Below are 21,874 nucleotides of genomic sequence, written 5' to 3'. Positions count from 1 at the left end.
CATTGACGATTCAGAACGATTTGAACACAATCATCATCATCGACTGAGAAAAAGCAGTGCTAACGTGTTCATTTTTTACACCCGCCAAAACTCGCGGTGGTGGTCAAAAATGTTGTTCAGTCTTATAAAATCAGAGGAACACACGATTTATTATCTATCGATGTTTCGGCGCAATGGCCATCAAATGACCACGAATTTGCTCTATTTGCTGCTATATGGAGCACTCCACCCTAGACTCCACTGCAATTTGTGATAAACGTAGAATAATTTATTTTCTACAGTAAATAGTAGTGCTTACTCCCGTTCCCGTTCAGCGAAGCTATAGGAACATCGAAACTCAAAAAAAAAAAAACAATTCCCGTTTCTCTAATTAACGTCGAGTTCAGCAGACCATAAAAAGATTTCAACGCTTCTAAAGACGAACCTTTTCCAATATGGTGTACAAGTGATAAAATAAACTCTATACAATGTTACTACTATCCATAGCTCTCGGTGATCCCCTAATCAAAGGACTGACCGAAGTGGCCAACAAACGTCCGGCAGATCCGATCACCTATTTGGCCACCTATCTGTACAACTTTGCCAACCAGAACCGAACGAAAACCAGTGCCAGCAGTCAAACGATAACCGTACCGGGCAAAAACGACTCCAACAACAACAGCATAGAGGGCATCATCAAAGAGGACTCCGACAAGGAACTAGAGGGTTCGGCAAACACGGTAGAAATAGCTCAGATTGCGCAGGCCGTGGCCAACATCGATGCGCAGGCCCCGCAATCACCGATGGCCGAACGAGTAGAGGAACAGATGCCACCATCGCCCGATTCGGGGGAGAGCTCGCCTTCCATGGACAATAGGGTAAGTCGTACAAACGTAGGGCTGGTAGAGAATCACTTTTAGTTTCTTACTTACTATTTTGGAGCTGGTCACTATATGCAGTAAAGCGTCACTAGAGTCCCTTTTTCCAGAAAAATTGTCATTAAAGTCACTATTTTTGAAATTTGAAACAAAGAAATTATGTATGTGCTCCTCAAAGTGGAACAATACAGTAGAGTAATATGCACCAAAAATTTATTTTTTACATTTCTAGCTCAAATCATAACAAATGAACCATTGGATATTGAAATAACGTCCTTGTTCAAAATATATTCTTACGAGAGCGCCTAAAATGTATATTTGGATCCGCAATGTAAAACAGACAGACCGCTGAAAACGTTATTTCAGAAGACAAAGTTGCAGTTTATAAACTTTTTCTCTCAGAAAAGTATAGTAAGATATTAAGAATATTAGTAACATTACGTAATAAAGTATATTAGCATTTTATAAAGCAAATCTATCTCCTACCGAAAAGCTAAACATTACATATAATTTGCAATTGGATTAGATGGACAAATTGATGTGAAGATTTGCGAAAAAGTTACACGTCTTCTCAGTGAGAATCGAACTCACGACTCCCCGATCTCTAGTTGGGGCGCGTTAACCACTACGCCATGAGAGGACTCATGAACGCAGAAGTTAACCTGAATTCGATTTCAGCTCAATAATCACGTGGTCCTCTTTCGCAAAGTGTACCTCTTTCGGAAGAATTAGATGCCCATCCAAACACAACGCTTTCTATATATATCCAATGCCTAGCCCGAGAGCGCATTGTTTTTTAGATATAGGAATAGCACACTACACTAGCCAGCAACTGCGCTGGCTGAGGTTTCTATTGTGTGGGCTTCCAATGGGTCGCGACGTTCTCAAACGACCGGTTACGGAACATGAGTCCGTTGCTCGATAAATACTTGTTTTAATTATGAATCGTGGTTTTACGGCCAACCAGCCGAGTGGAAGTTTAACAACTACCGAAAAGCTAAACATTACATATAATTTGCAATTGGATTAGATGGACAAATTGATGTGAAGATTTGCGAAAAAGTTACACGTCTTCTCAGTGAGAATCGAACTCACGACTCCCCGATCTCTAGTTGGGGCGCGTTAACCACTACGCCATGAGAGGACTCATGAACGCAGAAGTTAACCTGAATTCGATTTCAGCTCAATAATCACGTGGTCCTCTTTCGCAAAGTGCACCTCTTTCGGAAGAATTAGATGCCCATCCAAACACAACGCTTTCTATATATATCCAATGCCTAGCCCGAGAGCGCATTGTTTTTTAGATATAGGAATAGCACACTACACTAGCCAGCAACTGCGCTGGCTGAGGTTTCTATTGTGTGGGCTTCCAATGGGTCGCGACGTTCTCAAACGACCGGTTACGGAACATGAGTCCGTTGCTCGATAAATACTTGTTTTAATTATGAATCGTGGTTTTACGGCCAACCGGGCTAGGCATATATAGAAAGCGTTGTGTTTGGATGGGCATCTAATTCTTCCGAAAGAGGTGCACTTTGCGAAAGAGGACAACGTGATTATTGAGCTGAAATCGAATTCAGGTTAACTTCTGCGTTCATGAGTCCTCTCATGGCGTAGTGGTTAACGCGCCCCAACTAGAGATCGGGGAGTCGTGAGTTCGATTCTCACTGAGAAGACGTGTAACTTTTTCGCAAATCTTCACATCAATTTGTCCATCTAATCCAATTGCAAATTATATGTAATGTTTAGCTTTTCGGTAGTTGTTAAACTTCCACTCGGCTGGTTGGCCGTAAAACCACGATTCATAATTAAAACAAGTATTTATCGAGCAACGGACTCATGTTCCGTAACCGGTCGTTTGAGAACGTCGCGACCCATTGGAAGCCCACACAATAGAAACCTCAGCCAGCGCAGTTGCTGGCTAGTGTAGTGTGCTATTCCTATATCTAAAAAACAATGCGCTCTCGGGCTAGGCATTGGATATATATAGAAAGCGTTGTGTTTGGATGGGCATCTAATTCTTCCGAAAGAGGTGCACTTTGCGAAAGAGGACCACGTGATTATTGAGCTGAAATCGAATTCAGGTTAACTTCTGCGTTCATGAGTCCTCTCATGGCGTAGTGGTTAACGCGCCCCAACTAGAGATCGGGGAGTCGTGAGTTCGATTCTCACTGAGAAGACGTGTAACTTTTTCGCAAATCTTCACATCAATTTGTCCATCTAATCCAATTGCAAATTATATGTAATGTTTAGCTTTTCGGTAGTTGTTAAACTTCCACTCGGCTGGTTGGCCGTAAAACCACGATTCATAATTAAAACAAGTACAAATCTATCTCGGTTTCCAGATTTATGCTTAGCCTGTCCAGAATACATAATTTAGCCTAGACATAAACTTTTACAGTCATACCTCCATGAGTCGATGTTCCATTACTCGATATCGACTCATGGAACCATACTAAAAGCTAGAAATCATGGTTACTATGATGGTCCCTTGAAACAGCTTTCCAAAGAATATCCGTTCCATGACTCGATATTTCCATGAGTCGATGGTCCCTTCAATATCGACTCATGGAGGTTTGACTGTAGTATTTTTTATGATTTGTTTTTATTGTTTTGAAGTCATTTCTATGATCGTCAGTACTATGATAGTTTTAGTCACTAAAGCCACTATTATTTCGCTGCTTGATCGCTACCCGTCTTGCAAACGTTAACAGGTTGATTTATAATGATGTTACGCATTCCAGGATGAACATGGTCAGAGCATGTTGCATTTTGCATGTGCACGGTCTCACGGGAAGAACGCCATAATTCAGCTTATTGAAGAATCCGGTAACAGAACAAAAAATGATCATCTAAGCACTGAGGTCTTAATAATTTCAAGCAATATTTTTGGCAGGCACCAGCATCACCTACCGCGATGAACTGTACCGTACGGCTAGGGACGTTTCGCTTCAAGCTACGCAACCGGAAAACGCTCGGGAAATCGATCGTTACGTGTTGGGTTTGGCAGCCCGCGGAGACCTGGAAGCGTTGACCGCTATGCTGCTCGATGGGTACGATCACATTGTCGATGTAGCCGGAACCGATGGGACCACCATCGTACAGGTTGCATCGACCCGGGGTCATCGGGAGGTGGTTCGTTTCTTGGAAAGCATTCGGCTGTTTGAGGTGAATCATCGATAAGGAATTCTAAGAAAACTTTAGTGTGCATAACCATATTTTTCAATAGGAAAATCGAGAAAAACTGCTAAGTGCCATCCGAGAAAAAGATCTGGCGAAGGTGAAGGAAATTACACAACAGCTAGACGGAGCCAAGCTTGCACGGACCAAGAACTATTACGGTATGGATTGGATTATGTGAAAATTATATATGGACAGTAATAAGTAATCGTGGGGCCCAGATAGCCGTAGCGGTAAACGCAGCTATTCAGCATGACCATGCTGAGGGTCGCGAGTTCGAATCCCGCTGGTCGAAGATCTTTTAGTAAAGGAAATTTTCTCGATTCCCAGGGCATAGAGTATCTTCGTACCTGCCACACGATATACACATGCAAAAATGGTCAACCAGCAAAGAAAGCTCTCAGTTAATAACTGTGGAAGTGCTCATAAGAACACTAATCTGAGAAGCAGGCTTTGTCCCAGTGGAGACGTAACGCCAGAAAGAAGAAGAAGAAGAATAAGTAATCGTAGTATCAGAATGTGTAGTATCAGAGGCACGTTTTATGACAGTAGGCAGATTTGTGTCAGCCTATTTAATCAACTTAGGTACCTTATGGGATATAAAAAAAAGAAGGAGTAATTGGAGGTACACTGTAACCTCAATTTACGAACTAGATCGGGGGTGCGCAAATTGAGTTGGTGCGTAAATTGAATCAGTGCGTAAAACGAGGGAGCTCAGTTCGTAAAACGAGGTTTTGACAATTTATCATTTCAATGTAGAAGAATGTCTAACAATACTGGACCCTAGAAGATTGTTATATTTTTAAGAAGTGTTTGTATTGTCAGATCCAAGTTTTGGTAATTAATAAGTACAACATGTTGTACTAGTTCATCTGTACTAGTGAGTACACATGTTGTTACTAGTTCATCCAAAAACTTCCTGGAATATATACCTGCAATGTACTGGCGTATTTAGCGATCCTTTGATGTTTTTTTGAAATGGCACAGGCCCTTTCTATTCATAGTAGTAAAATGAGTATTTTTATAATTTGTGCCGATGTCCTAGGTCCTCCAAGGACTCCATTGAATATAGGCCTTGGGATCTACGACTATTATAAGATATTAGAGGTTACTTTTCAATTACTCCACAGGCCCCTTACCATTCATGTGAGTAAACGGTGTATTGTAATAATTTATGCGGATGTCCTAGGTCCTCCAAGAACTCCATTGAATACAGGCCTTGGGATCTACGACCGTAATAAGAGATTAGAGGTTAGTTTTCATTTACTCCACGGGCCCCTAACCATTCATGTGAGTAAACGGTGTATTTTAATAATTTGTGCGTATGTCCTAGGTCCTCCAAGGACTCCATTGAATATAGGCCTTGGGATCTACGACTATTATAATATATTAGAGGTTACTTTTCAATTACTCCACAGGCCCCTAACCATTCATGTGAGTAAACGGTGTAATAATTTGTGCGGATGTCCTAGGTCCTCCAAGGACTCCATTGAATATAGGCCTTGGGATCTACGACTATTATAAGATATTAGAGGTTACTTTTCAATTACTCCACAGGCCCCTAAACACTCATGTGAGTAAACGGTGTATTTTAATAATTTGTGCGGATGTCCTAGGTCCTCCAAGGACTCCATTGAATATAGGCCTTGGGATCTACGACCGTAATAAGAGATTAGAGGTTACTTTTCATTTACTCTACGGGCCCCTAAACACTCATGTGAGTAAACGGTGTATTGTAATAATTTGTGCGGATGTCCTAGGTCCTCCAAGGACTCCATTGAATATAGGCCTTGGGATCTACGACTATTATAAGATATTAGAGGTTACTTTTCAATAACTCCACAGGCCCCTAAACACTCATGTGAGTAAACGGTGTATTGTAATAATTTATGCGGATGTCCTAGGTCCTCCAAGGACTCCATTGAATATAGGCCTTGGGATCTACGACCCGTTCCAAAAAATACCCATATTGTATGGGTTTCCACCGATTTTTCCAAACCAGAGGTCGCCATCTTGGATTTCAAAATGGCGTCGGACATCGATTTTCGTCATCCCCTCGTCGTGCCCGTTCCAAATATACCCATATTGTATGGGTTTCCAACGATTCTCCCAAACCAGAGGTCGCCATCTTGGTTTCCAAAATGGCGTCGGATATCGATTTTCGTCATCCCCTCGTCGTGCCCGTTCCAAAAGACCCGTATTTTATGGGTTTCCAACGATTTTCCCTAACCAGAGGTCGCCATCTTGGATTCCAAAATGGCGTAGGACATCGATTTTCGTCATCCCCTAGTCGTGCCTGTTCCAAAAATACCCATATTGTATGGGTTTCCAACGGTTTTCCCAAACCGGAGGTCAATGATTTCCCACAGAATTGTCAAAACTCAATTTACGCACTGCGTAAAAAAAGTGACTTAAATTGAGTTTACTTCGTAAAAAAAGTGACTTAAATTGAGGTAGCGTAAAAAAAGACTTCGTAAATTGAGGTTTTAGTGTAAAATGGGTAAATCGGAGTCCTCTGAAGATGAAAAATCGTATAAGCGAAATAATACCATGTGGCTTCACCATACAATCGGTTCGAACAGCGCTCTACAAAGGGCACTGCAAACATAGTAAACCGAGCTTATAGCTCCTTGCCACAACGAATTAAGAACAATAGAATGTTCTGAAGATTCATTTTCCTCAAATCAGGTTCACTTAAAAGGTGTTTACCAAGGTAATGGAATCGCAGTTAAGCATGAGCATGAGCATAGGTGAACGTACAATTCGTAGTTTTGATAATCCACATCGTAAATATTTTGAAAATAGATTGAATTCCGTGCGCCAGACTTGAGGCGGGGTAGCTGCCGAATTTGTTTAATAAAATTCTCGATCAACCATTTTAATATTGAAGAATTTGTGAAATATTTTCGCCTTGAATCATATAATATTTTTGACAATATTTGTCGTACCAGCGTAAAGAATTTGTGTAAGAATCAGATGAATTTTTATTTTCATAAAAAATGTCATAAGTTAATTAAACAGAAAATTTATAACTAATCAGAAAACCTTATAATATATCATGAAGAGTTTTGCACGGCTTTTTAAAGAATACTTATAAACAAACAATCGTTGAGATTCTGTGTATATTTGGTCCAAAGGCTCCGTGAAAATTCGTCTAAGATTTTCTGTGGAAATTATGTCCCGAGTTGTACGAGAATCCTACCAATAATTCTATGGAATCCTACAATTTTAACTACCATTTCGTAAAATCTACACATTCGTTTTTAGTTGATTTGGTTTTGTTGAAACTATTTTTACCAAGGCATTGTGCTTAAGGTGAAGATGAATCGAAGCCACGTAAACCTTTGAGACCATTCAGAGCACCAAAAAATATACACGACCTTATTTATTCCAATTTATAGTCTTGAGAATTTGAAGAATCTCAACTATACGATTTCCATTACCCAGTTGCCCCACGGTACCGTAATATCGGGTGAAATTGGCCATTTTTCTCGGTTAAAGTGTTGTCAATGCCAAATAACTAAATGCAGGAAAACAAGAACGACAGTGAACCTCATTGTTTTATGTACTGAAATTTTATAACAAATATGATTTTAGTGCCAAAAATCCATCTAAAATGAAAAATCGTGAGATCCCATTTCGATCACTTGTCAATGCAATTATTGTTATGTTTGGAAACAACTCGACACAACCAATTTGCGGTCCCTGAATCCGATTATGCTATCGGAATTCTGAACAATACAATATTTGTGGACATATTCAATAATCAAATAGGCGAAAAACGCCTAAATGTAGACAATTTCCAATGGAATTTTACTATCATCTAACAGAAATTCAATTGTTTCAACAAAATGATCGAATTGGTACGAATTTTGATGATACATTCTGTTTTGGGGATATATTTTAAGCATACTCACAAACTTTCAGCATGACAAAATATCCAGATTCATGGTTCGAACTTAAAGTTTATGGATTAAGGCGAAGTAGGCCGTCATTGAGATTTGTACGCGTCGTTGATGATTGTTGCTAATTCATCTCACAATTTCGAATCAAAGAAAACCAATTTGTTTTGCACTGATACAGCTGAAAAAGTATCAGCATACTTTATGCATGTTAGCGTGTACAGTGATACATTTTCAAGTCAATATAAACTATAAAGACTGAGTTTTATCACTTTGAAATGCAAGCTGAAAAGTCATCATAAGTCATATCGTACCAATTAAAAAAGCATCCGAGGCAATACGGCTTTGTCTCGACGCTCGTAAGCTAAATGAGAGGACCGTGCGTGATGCCCATCCCCTCCTGCACCCTGGACGAATACTTGGCCGTTTACCTCGGGCCAATTATCTCTCCACCATTGACCTAACCGAGGCCTTTTTGCAGATACCGTTGGCCCGAGAATCAAGGAAATTCTGTTCGTTCAGTATGCAAGGGAAGGGGATGTTCCAGTTCATCCGCCTTCCATTTGGTTTAATCAATAGCCCAGCAACGCTAGCTCGCTTGATGAACCGAGTGTTAGGTCATGCTGCATTGGAACCTCCTCTTTCCTTGCACACTGAACGAACATAATTTCTGGAACCTCACCGCTCGGTTTCAGAAGGAAACCGGCCTACAGCCCCAGGCTGCTGATCTAGAGCCAAAGCCTCTTCTGGTTCCGGGTCTCAGGGTATTGTGTGCACCGGGGGAGTTTTCGGAGAGCAGGAACCTAAATTCAACCCAGGTACTTACGGTCAACCGGTTTATTAGGCGTTGTAAATAGCCCTGTGATTCACTGGCCGGAGAATTTTTGATGATGACGAGGGGGTGGCTTTGATGGAGGATCTCTACGGTGACAGAATGTGTGGCTCCGATGAGGAACGGTGTGGCGGCGAAGGTGGGAGGCGTGAACAGCGGCAGCGGCACCGTTGGGGCCCTGGATGGCCCGAAGAAGGGTCGATCGCTTCCCGAAGGCGGTAATGGCATCGCTCAGGACTTAATAAGCCTTAACGTGGAATTCCGCACGAGGTCCCCGTTCTCGGGTGATAGAGCAACTCCTAGCAAATGGATGCTACGTAGATGACGGCCGTGGCTCTTAGTTTGCGGGTCAAGTCGGCCGGAACGTACTTTGCGACCCCGGGGATGACCGACGGTTCGATAAAAACCGAACGCTAATACTTGGCACACGTGGGTGGTTATTATCACTCCGAATGTGTTGCTTGGGCTTAGAAACCTTGTGCTCAATTGCCTGTTGGTTATCAACTGACTCTCATGCACCCAGTTTCGCTCTTCATACGCATCACGCCCAGGCGTACAGTATGAATTGATCGTTAGGGTTTCGCTTTACCTTTACAATATGTTCCCTAATTTCTTAGCACTCATAATTAATTGCAAGCAAATGTTACCCGCCGGTAACAGGATGTCTGCCAATAACACACCAAACATGATTTTGGAATTTTCCATTATTTTGATAGAAATGAACTTTATTTAACGCACAACATATAACTCGACAATAGTTACGATAAACAACGTTCATTTACCGCAGGTTTATTTGATATTGGTGCTCTATTAGTAAGAAATGAAATCGTATCACGGTGAACAAATTCACCCTATCGATCAATATCACCCGAGTTTGCGGTACCTTATTAGAGGAAATTTATTTTTCTACATCTGCGCTCTTGAAGATGTAAGGTATGCCCAGACAACGAGAATGTACGTATAACGAAATCACCGATGTTTATAAGAACAAAGTTTCACGTATAAGATGTCGCGAAAAAGCCTTATACGTGCATATTTTATATGATGATAAATGGCATTTAATGCAAATGAATAGATTTTATAAGCAACTAGTCTGTTATCTTGCGCGACTTTATTTATGATAACAAAGATTGTTTGACAGCTGCTACGTACTAATCCGACTTTGTACGAGTATACGGGAGAAAATGAAATGTAGAAATGAACTCAGCAAGTAGCGTTTGATGCGAGGTAACAGATCAATCAACCGATTTTATCCACCGTGTAGTGTGGGTGTGATATAATTTGTATAAATAAACAAATGTTTGCGTAGACTGTTATGCGACTTTAGGCTGCCTGGGTGGATTCATCTTCACCTTAAGCTGAATTATCATTGCAATGAAGAACAATTTTCAAAATTCTAATCCTTTCGGTTGTCGCGCGAATTTTTGTAACGCAAGTAGTCGCGCGTTGTACTTTGTACAACACAAGTTATACAAGGTTGTTCAGTAGCTGAAAAGCTATTATTAATTAAGGCAAACAATTCGAGATTTTGCCACCAGACGGCGCTAGTGAGAATGAAACTTTTATTTTGCGGATATATCAGGATCCTGACCATTTAGAAAGATGACGTTTTCGGCAAAGTTGTTCCGTAATTCAAGGCTATCGTTGTTCGAGCTAGTTGATTCAAAATTTGGCCACCAGGCGGCGCTAGTGAGCATTAAATTTTTGTTTAGCAGATATCCCAGAAGTCTGACCACTTAGAAAGATGGCGTCAATGGCACAGTTAGATGTAGTGGCACTTTAAATGTAGTATACACAATTATCATGATATAACAACCACATTTAAAAATCGCCTGAATACTGGATTCGAACTCGAGACCTCCCAATCGTCAGCGGTATGCCTTGCCATTTACGCCATCCTAGAATAGATGAATATACCGTCCAGTGCAAAATATAAACCTCTTATAGCTGAATATTGATCACGTTTGAGCTTCTATTCGACAATGCCTAATCAACATATGGTGCGCTAATCAACAACTGAACGAGCGTATTATTCAGCTGCTGTTTAGTGCTGATTAAACTGGCCCTTAAACAAAATAGTTGTAAAACTTAATGGGCTCCCTCTAAATATGTGCTTTACGGTAAGAAAAAAGATTTTTAAAAATTTAAACTTAATTGGTTGCGCCACCAGCTGGCGCATTCAATTGGAAGTTTGTATGGGATATTCGTTTCAAGTATATTGAAAATTGACCCTTTGTCATTGTTTCGTTCTGTATAATAGTTGATCATGCTCAATTGGGCCCAGAATGGCAAATACACTAGTTGATACCCTAATGAACATAATTGCAGAAGATTGTATCTGGATTTAAGCTCATTTTCGTTAACATTTCAGTTGTTGAAAGTTAGGCTTGGATCAGAACTCCCGAACAATCACATATATGCCAGAGATGCATTTTGAACGCTCATGTTCTGTGAGCGTTCACAAATGTTCCTTTGATTGCTCTCGTGTTCATGTTCAGTTTTTGAACAAACACAAGGATCACTAGACCAGGGCTGCCCAACGTACGGCCCGCGGGCCGCATCCGGCCCGCGACCCTATTTTGTGCGGCCCGCGGAGGGTTCGTAAATTCTTCTCATATTTTGCCCGTTGAACATTCTACTTACCCGAAGTTAGAACATACTAAGCCTTTTAATTTAATTTTCTATTTAGTTTCAACCTAATATTAAAGCTCAATAATCATTCAAAATGTTTTGCTTTTTTATCCTTCTTAGATATTTAATTTTATGAATGATTTCACGGCTTTCAGGGATAACTAACATCGGCAAGATTTTCACAGAATTTTTACCAAGATTTCATTGCCAGAATTCACGAATTCAATACATCATTTTCAAGAGTCCTAGGCAACATTACAACATTACGCTATGTATAACTCTGCCAGAACTTATAACAAATTTATAATAAAAATATGAGCAGATTTTTTTTTTTTTTGAAATATTGTTTAGCATTTTTAAAGATTTATAGGTGGCATTTCAAAATGATTATTGAGTAAGATTCTTAAGGAGTCCTAGGCACGATTATTGTAAAATCTTCGACATTATGACCTAAAAAACTGCTTGATCAGGATTTTAGCACATTTCGGTTCATGCTTAAAAATTTAGGTCGGATTCTGACAGAATTCGGAGTACGATAAAAAACAGAAATCCAGGGGATTATTCTCACAGGATCCTAAATTTTTGGGGTAGATTCTTCATAATATTCTAATTTTGAAAGGGACTCTCACAATGTCCAGCAGAATGCTTAGCAACATTTTTTTTTATTTCTTTAAATGAAATTTACCCCAATCACAGATTTTTGTCAGGTTTTATGAACTTCATTTACTGGCTTTTGTCAGACTTCATAGGAAAAATTGTGCGTTTAAAAATGTGGCCCGCGAGACAATATTATTTCTGAGATTTGGCCCGCGGTTCAAAAAGGTTGGGCAGGCCTGCACTAGACTGATCGCGAACTCGTGTTCTCCAAAACTTTTGACAAGCTCGTGTAAACATTCTGACTTTTCAGTCCCACGATTCCAACACACAATCTACCCCTTTTTCTACACGGATTTTGGTATAACTTGGATCCCTTATGTCGTTTTTGTTATTAGGAACTGGGTCGGTGATCAACACGTCAAGCAAATTGTAGTTCGGACGAACATGAACCGGGTTGGGGTTGAAACTGTGATTAAGAACGGGTTGCGCCAGTTCCAACCTAGGTGCAAAAACGAATTCTACATTTATTAGGTCACGGCTGTGCCCCAACAAGGGAATTTAATTCGCTAATTGAGCTTACCGATATCTGGGATGAATGATTAAGAATCACGCATATAGATAGAAAACCCCCTCGGAATTGTATATTCATTCTTTGGCAGAACGCTGTGGGAACCGGGAGACAGTCATACGGTCAGATCCGACGTGGATAAATTGCAGACATTGTAGCAATATTAAAAAGCTTGTTATCTGAAGACCCGTATTATATTTATTGTGCGCATTAATGATCAATCGGATATGTGTGCCAACGAAAACTCTAGAACATGACTCAAGGATTGACGATATTAGAGATGTTTTGATAACCGCCATTGTTCGGTCACTATTGTATCATTGATTTTCGAAAATTATATAAGTTAATGGTATGACCCTGAAAAAGAAATGAAATAAATTAATAATTATTCACTTTTTCAAAACAGTTTTTAACTTGAAACGAATAATACTACGATGAATTGAATCTGCATTTACATCCTATTTGTCTCTGCCATTTATCGAAGAGGAAAACGAATGACGATAACGGTTGCCACGCGATGAACAGAGTCCTGTGATCAAACATAGCAAATTGTTTCAGTGCGCATCGTACCTTCGTGCTGTGCGTACACGAATTCTCTCTGCTCTTGGAAGTTTTCTTAAAAACTACCTAAAGCAATAAAACAGTACTTTTCAGTGCTAAAATTAAAAACGGTACTTTTCAGTGCTACTTAAACAGTACTTTTCAGTACTATTTTTTCTACTATTGATCCCTTTACGATCCTTGTTTGGACCCGTGCCTTCGATTTTTCGTTGGACCCGTTGGCGAAAGCTAGCGGTGGTAATCCTTCTTGGACACCGTCTAGGGAAAAAACCTCTCGAAGGTCACGTCTTTCTCGTTTATTAACTAAACATGGTATCAACAACTAACAAAAGAAAGGGTGAATCTCTGAATTCACTACTTCCTTCCAAAAAAGTGGGTTTTAAAACTGTCACTACACGTGGCAAGAATGGAAGAAAGGACGCTTCCCCGGAATGCGAAGTTTCTTCCAAGGGTGAAATGAATAATTGTATTGAAATGAGCAATCAGTTCGATGCTCTAGACAAATTTTCCGAACACCAAATCGAAGCAGCCTCTAGCCCAGGCTCTTTGATTCAAGTGAGGAAGCAAAGAGTGCCGCCTATCGTGGTCAGTTGTTCCGAATTTGGGGGATTTAGGCAGGAGATCTTGAACTCCATTAGGGGAATCAAGGTTTCCTTCCAAATCGCAAAGAAAGGAGACTGTCGCGTTTTGCCGGAAACTCTTAAAGATCGCGAACTTCTTCTCAGATATCTTGAAGAGAAGAAGCACAAATTTTTTACTTATGACGACAAAACTGAACGTTTGTTCAAAGTCGTCTTGAAAGGTCTCTCAAGTGTGACTTATAGTCACACCTGAAGAGATCAAAAATGGAATAAATGATTTACTTGGATTTTCCCCAGTCCAAGTAATCATTATGAAAAGGAGAACCCAATCTGGCATTGTTCGGAAAGGGCTTTCTCAAGAATATTATTTAGTTCACTTTAACAAAAAAGAACTAAATAATATTAAAGCTTTAGAAAAAGCTAAACTTATGTTCGATGTCCGTGTGACGTGGGAACATTTCCAGAAACCTGGAGGAAATTACCAGAACCCCACTCAGTGCCGTCGGTGCCAAAAGTGGGGTCATGGTACAAAAAATTGTCGCATGGATGCTAGATGCATGATTTGCGGAGGTTCTTCTCACGCTAAGGACGACTGTCCTGTGAAAGAAGATACCAGAAAATTTCAATGCGCCAATTGCAAGGGCCCTCACAAAGCTAACTTTTGGGAATGCATTTCACGCAAAAGAGTCGTTGAGGCTCGTGCCAAGCAGATGAAGGATAATATCCGTTACGATAACGGTCGTTTCCGGAATTTGCCTGGTAGAGTATCGAACAATGCTCATTTTTCAGTTAACGATCGCTTGATTAGGAATCATACCCACCAGGAAGATCATAATCATGCTCATTCACAAACAAATTTTAATCCGTCGGGTAGCCGTTCGAATCTTTCAATTTCGAATGTATCTACCCACGGTAAATCCTTTGCCGATATCGTAGCAGGTAATTTGAACTCTTCCCCTGTTCGTTCCATGAGTACCCATTCTACTTGTTTCAAATCAAATGGAAAAAACCCTACCGCCACAGGTAACTCCTACCCCGCTTCTTCGTCTACCGAAAATTCCAATGGGAAATCATCAGATGATATGTCTGCCTCTGATTTTAATTTTCTAACTGAACAATTGAATCTAATGATTGATGCAATGTTCAAAGCCACCACTATGACTGAAGCAGTCCAAGTAGGTGTAAAATTTACAAATAAAATTGTTATTGGATTACGTTTTTCTAATGGATCCAAATAATAATTTAAATATTTTAAATTGGAATGCTCGTTCTCTGAATGGTAAAGAGGACGAGCTGTTTAATTTTCTTACAGCTAATAACGTGCATATAGCAGTTATTACCGAAACTTATTTAAAACCTGGATCCAAATTTAAAAAAGATCCTAACTTTTTTGTTTATCGTAATGATCGACTTGATGGGGCATGTGGGGGAGTTGCAATCATCATTCATAGGCGTATAAAACATCAACTGTTTTCGTCATTTGAAACTAAAGTTTTTGAAACTTTAGGTGTTTCTGTTGAAACACAGTTTGGTAAATATACTTTCATAGCTGCCTATTTGCCTTTTCAATGCTCTGGACAGCAAGTTAATTGGCTTCAAACTGACTTGCGAAAATTAACTCGCAATAAGTCAAAATTTTTTGTCATTGGTGACTTTAATGCCAAACATCGGTCATGGAATAATTCTCAAAGTAATTCCAACGGCAGAATTTTATTTGATGAGTGCTCTTCAGGATATTTCTCAATTCAATACCCTGATAGCCCTACTTGTTTTTCCTCTTCTAGAAATCCATCTACGATTGACTTGGTCTTAACCGACTCTAGTCATCTTTGTAGCCAATTAGTTACTCATGCTGATTTTGATTCTGATCATGTCCCTGTTACATTTCAAATATCGCAAGAAGTGATTCTCAATCCTATCAGCTCCACTTTCAATTATTTACGAGCCGACTGGAATATATATGAAACGTATGTTGACTCTAATCTTGATGTTAACATTTCTTTAGAAACTAAAATTGATATTGACAATGCTCTTGAAATTTTAACAAATTCCATTGTTGAAGCCAGAAACATTGCAATTCCAAAATGTGAAGTAAAATTTGAATCCGTGATTATAGACGATGATCTTAAACTCTTGATCCGTCTTAAAAACGTGAGGAGAAGGCAATTTCAACGCACTCGTGATCCTGCTATGAAAATTATATGGCAGGATTTGCAGAAAGAAATCAAGAAACGTTTTGCAGATTTAAGAAACAAAAATTTTGAAAATAAAATTTCTCAATTGGACCCCGGCTCTAAGCCCTTTTGGAAATTATCTAAAATCTTGAAAAAACCTCAGAAGCCTATACCGGCATTGAAAGAGGAAAACAAATTATTACTAACTAATTGCGAAAAAGCTCAAAAACTTGCTATGCAGTTTGAAAGTGCGCACAATTTTAATTTAGGACTTACTAGTCCAATTGAAAATGAAGTTACTCATGAGTTCGAAAATATTCTCAATCAAGAGAACGTTTTCGAAAATGCCTGGGAGACTGATTTAGAAGAAGTGAGAACTATTATTAAAAAATTCAAAAATATGAAAGCTCCTGGCGATGATGGAATTTTCTACATCCTCATCAAGAAACTTCCAGAAAGTAGCTTATCATTTTTAGTTGATATATTTAACAAATGTTTTCAATTAGCATATTTTCCTGACAAATGGAAAAATGCTAAGGTTGTTCCAATTTTAAAACCAGACAAAAATCCTGCAGAAGCTTCTAGCTATCGTCCAATCAGTTTGCTTTCCTCCATCAGTAAACTTTTTGAAAAGGTTATTTTGAACAGAATGATGTCCCACATCAACGAGAATTCAATTTTTGCCAATGAACAGTTCGGATTCCGCCATGGACATTCGACCATTCGAAATTGGTGCTACTACCAAAGGCGGGGAAACCACCAGGTGACCCGTCGGCGTATAGACCTATCTGTCTACTAGATACGACGGGCAAGTTATTGGAGAGGTTGATTCTCAACAGACTAGTACCGTATACGGAGAGTGCGGACGGCCTGTCCAACAACCAGTTTGGATTCAGAAAAGGTAAATCTACTCTGGACGCCATCCAGTCGGTCGTTCAAACAGCTGAGGTGGCAATCGAGCATAAAAGGAGCGGCATCCGTTACTGCGCGGTTGTCACTCTGGATGTGAAGAATGCGTTCAACAGCGCAAGCTGGGAAGCAATAGCACACGCGCTTCACCGCCTCAAGGTACCGGTGCAGTTGTGTAAGCTTCTAGAAAGCTATTTTGATGGTAGGATTCTACTGTATGACACAGAGGAGGGGCAGAAAAGCGTTCGAATTACCGCGGGAGTACCTCAAGGTTCAATCCTGGGCCCGCTGTTATGGAATGCGATGTACGATGACGTACTGAGGCTGCCCCTTCCGACGGGTGTTAAGATTGTTGGCTTCGCCGACGATATCACCCTAGTGGTCTATGGTGAATCGATGGAGGAAGTAGAGTTGACAGCAGCGCACTCTATTTCCCTGGTTGAGGAATGGATGAAGTCTAGGAAACTAGGACTGGCCCGTCACAAGACTGAGGTGGTGGTGGTCAACAACCGCAAGTCCGAGCAACGGGCGCTTATCTCGGTAGGTGATTGCACCATAGAGTCCAAGCGATCCCTTAGGCATCTTGGGGTAATGATCGATGACAAGCTGAGCTTCGCTAGCCACGTTGAATATGCCTGTAAAAGGGCATCTACGGCTATAGCGGCGCTTTCGAGGATGATGTCTAACAGCTCTGCTGTAATTGCCAGCAAACGCAAGCTGCTGGCAAGCGTGGCGCTATCCATACTAAGGTATGGAGGACCAATCTGGTCAAAAGCGCTTAGAACGAACAGAAACCTAAAGCGGTTGGAAAGCACGTACAGGATAATGTGCTTAAGAGTAGCAAGTGCATACCGGACGGTATCTAAAGAGGCCGTGTGCATCATAGCCGGGATGACGCCCATCGGGCTCATCATCAAGGAAGATGTTCAATGCTTCAACCAAAGGGGTACCAGAGGAGTCCGCGACACGTGTAAAGAGGAAACGCTCAGAAGCTCCACTAAGGGTAGATGGACCCATCGACTTATACCAAATGTGTCAGATTGGTATGGTTGGCATGAAGGTTTGATTGTAAAATTGAAAAATTTTAATTTTCCAACATACATTGTTAGAATAATTCAAAGTTATCTGTCAAATCGTACACTTCAGGTTAATTATCAGAACTCCAGATCTGAAAGACTTCCTGTAAGAGCTGGTGTTCCCCAAGGCAGCATTTAGGGATGTCAAAAATCTTTGTTTGCGGATGACACAGGCCTCTCCGCCAAAGGACGAAGCCTGCGTGTCATCTGTAGTCAATTGCAAAAAAGTTTGGATATTTTTTCTTCATACTTGCAAAAATGGAAGATTTCTCCTAATGCTTCCAAAACTCAACTAATAATATTCCCACATAAACCAAAAGCTCTTTATTTGAAACCTTCAAGTAGACATGTTGTCACGATGAGAGGGGTTCCAATAAATTGGTCAGATGAGGTTAAGTATCTAGGACTCATGCTAGATAAGAATTTAACTTTCAAAAATCACATTGAGGGCATTCAAGCCAAATGTAACAAATATGTAAAATGTCTCTATCCCCTTATTAATAGAAAATCAAAACTTTGTCTTAAGAACAAGCTTTTGATATTCAAACAAATTTTCAGGCCAGCCATGTTGTATGCTGTACCAATATGGACTAGCTGTTGTAATACCAGGAAGAAAGCTCTGCAGAGAATTCAAAATAAAATTTTGAAAATGATTCTGAGGCTTCCTCCCTGGTATAGTACCAATGAGTTACATAGGATATCCAATGTTGAAACATTGGAACAAATGTCAAATAAAATAATCATTAATTCAGGCAAAAATCGTTACAATCTACTATTGCCACGATTAATGCGTTATATGTTTAGGTTAAGTTAGGTTAAGTATATTAAAAACTTTTTTTTTCTCTTATAAGCAGGTGAAATCAACTCACCTGTAAAAAATCTGAACTGCTACGGCAAATGAAATGTAATATGTTGTTAACAAAATGTTAATAAAATCTTAGATTTGTTTTACCAAATTAGGATGATAGTGTTGTCTAATGACACAGAACACCTAGATATAAGAAATAATGAATGTAATGTTTGGAATGATACTAATAAAGAAATTAAAAAAAAAAAAAAAAAAATAGCAAATTGTTTGAACTTGAACACGGCTCTCGTGAGCCCAAGCTTTGAACAGAACATGAACAGAACGCGTTCAAATGCATCTCTGATATATGCATGCTCCTTGCGCAGTAGCTCGCCCAGCGTCATAGGAGGCTATGATGCGTTTAGTGGTAACCATCATGTTGAAGAAATACGGAGCAGTATTGCGGATAGGTAAAACACCAACTTTATTAACTTTAATCATGATAATAATTGTTCGCTATGGTATCAACCTGAGAGAGACTCGCGAAGAGGAAAAATATCAACGTCATATGCAGCCCAGTTTCCCCTCTCACGAAACGTCAAATGCAGCCCACCGTTTTTATGACTGAAAAAGTGAAAAGTATTGTGTTCAAAGTAAATTGTTATTGAAAATCTCAGTCAGCGGAGCAGTTTTTTCCAAAGTTGCTGATAAATCTTCTTCTTCTTTCTGGCGTTACGTCCCCACTGGGACAGAGCCTGCTTCTCAGCTTAGTGTTCTTATGAGCACTTCCACAGTTATTAACTGAGAGCTTACTATGCCGATTGACCATTTTTGCATGCGTATTTCGTGTGGCAGGTACGAAGATACTCTATGCCCTGGGAAGTCGAGAAAATTTTCAACTCGAAAAGATCCTCGACCGGTGGGATTCGAACCCACGACCCTCAGCTTGGTCTTGCTGATAAATCTAAGCAGAAGATTAATTATTTCTAATGTCTGCTACGTTTGCTGGCATGAAATTTTACTCAAACGGCTATTTATGATTCAATGTGATGCAAACTCAATCTTTTTTTGCTGAGAGGTTCATGTGAGGATTTGAACGGCTTGCGCATAGACCTGTGCGCCGCCGCGCCACGCCGCCGCCGCCGATCAATTTTACGTCACGCCGACGCCGAATGAGGCATCGGCGGCGCGCCATACGCCGATAAGCACTTCGCCGCCGATATTGTATTTTCACGCCGATAAATAATTCGGCTCGTAGAATTTGATAATATTATTTAAAAAAATGCTTTACAAAATAATTCTATGTTGCTTAAGGAATTCCTATAGGGATTCTTACAGAAATTCATCAAGGAATTAATCAAAGAATACCTCTATGTATTTCTTTGAGAACTTCAGGAATTTGTCTATCAACTCCATCTTGAAACCTTCCAGAGATTCTTCAGGGATTTATCCTGGAACACATACACGGATTTCTAGTTGAACTCCTTCAGAGTTTCCTGTACGAATTGCTTCAGATATTACTTTAGAATTGTTATAAGACCAGCCAATACTCTAAGAATGCTTACACAGATTCCATCTGTAAGCTTTCAACGAATCTTAAAAAAATCCACGATAAAAATCAATTGATTTTTTCCAGTAGTTACTCCAAGACACTACTCAGGAATCTCTATAGGAGGATTATCAAATATTTCTCAAATAATTGAAGCAAATATTTGCCCAGGAATTATTGCCAAAGAAGTTTTTTCAAAGTTTTCTGCATATGCTTGTTGATTTCTTCCTATATAATTTCACATATATTTCTAAGGTTCCCCTGGCGTTTCTTATAGAACTGATTGGATTTTTTTCCGGGAAACTGAAGGAATTCTTCTAAATATTCTCTCAAAAATTACTTCAGAGATTTACCCTACAATCTTTTTTTGAAAACAATTGTGTTATGACAAATAATACAGGGGTTTCTTCAAAAAAAAAAAATCTTGTAGGAGTACTTCTATAAACCTACAAGAAAAGAACTCTTCCGGGATTTTTTCATATATTTCTGCACTTATTCCTCCAATTATTTGATTAAGAAACTCTTCAGAAATTCCGTTAGTAATAACTTCGAACGTTGTTATAGGAATTTATCGAGAAATTATTACAAAGATGTCTTCAAGATTTCTGCCAGCAGTCTGGAATTTCTCAAAGGATAACATTGATATAGGATGCCTACATTTCTCAATTGCATTTGTGAGTAGGTAATCCATTGAGAATCACTCTTGAAATTTATTCAGAACATTCTCAATCAAATCACCTTGAGTTTTTCCAGTAATTTTCACGTGGATTTTCTCCATCGACTTCTCCTGTCGAAGATACTTCTTCGATTTTATCTATCAAATGTTCATTCAAAAATATTTCCAAGGAAAATACTTCAAAGCTTGTTCTAGGATTCTAGGACTATCTAGTAAATTTTACTCGATTTTCCAATGTACTTTCAAAAATTCCTTTGCAAATTTCAACGAGAATTCTTTCAAAAATTTCATTTCATAATTTTCTATTGGATTGATAAACTAAATAAGCTACCACTGCTAAAGAAAGTAATTCACTAAACACAGCTTGTTTTCCATCAGAAAAATGTAAAACAGTGGTTTCACAAGCTTATTATTTTATACACATTTTTATCGTTCTATCCAAGCGGTTGAATGATAGATTTCTATACTTGTTATTGACTTGACTTCTTTTATTGAACTAGGAATTCTGTTAATATAGAAAAAAATAACAATTTTCTTATGAAATAACATGACAACAAAGTCAATAGCTGGTTCAATTTTGCATTCTCGCTAGAGTTTCGGTTATTTTCCATAGTATATATACTGTATCAATATAGTATTATGAGTGTTTTGCGAAGGCCCAAGTTGTCCGATTTGTTTTTCGCGCGCTCGGAGTGTTTTGTCGGTTCGCTTGGATAGTGCTTCGCGAAGGTCTAAGCTGTCCGATTCGTTTTCCGCGCGTTCGGAGTGTTTTTTCGGTTGGCTTCGTTTGCTTAGGTAATGCTTTACGAAGGCCCAAGCTGTCCAATTCAGTTTTCGCGCGCTCGGAGTGATTTTTTCAGTTAGCACTTCATTCGCATTCCATCGGAGTGATTATGTATCCCTGCTTATGCGTGTTGACGCTGAGATTGTGACTGTTCAGTCGAGGATGGATTACCAACTGGTGAGCTCGTTTCTTGCTTGTAATAACACATTT

At 39.5% G+C, this 21,874-nt stretch overlaps 1 protein-coding gene across 9 annotated transcripts in view; it reads left to right on the top strand.

Annotated features, from left to right (window-relative positions):
• The window catches only part of LOC5567456 (extracellular matrix-binding protein ebh), a 186,607-nt gene that overhangs the window by 158,404 nt on the left and 6,329 nt on the right, over positions 1-21,874 (top strand). For all 9 annotated transcript variants that reach the window (XM_021845544.1, XM_021845541.1, XM_021845538.1 and 6 more), the window contains 4 exons: positions 487-857; positions 3,602-3,686; positions 3,754-4,025; positions 4,087-4,198. In XM_021845544.1, the coding sequence (XP_021701236.1) occupies positions 487-857; positions 3,602-3,686; positions 3,754-4,025; positions 4,087-4,198 (840 nt within the window). The remainder of the gene's footprint in view (positions 1-486; positions 858-3,601; positions 3,687-3,753; positions 4,026-4,086; positions 4,199-21,874) is intronic.

Source organism: Aedes aegypti, chromosome 2, assembly GCF_002204515.2.
Source record: "Aedes aegypti strain LVP_AGWG chromosome 2, AaegL5.0 Primary Assembly, whole genome shotgun sequence".
In the NCBI taxonomy this organism is placed as follows: Eukaryota; Metazoa; Arthropoda; class Insecta; order Diptera; family Culicidae; genus Aedes; species Aedes aegypti.
Note: the sequence above shows the minus strand (reverse complement) of the source record. Positions and strands in the feature narration are given on the sequence as shown.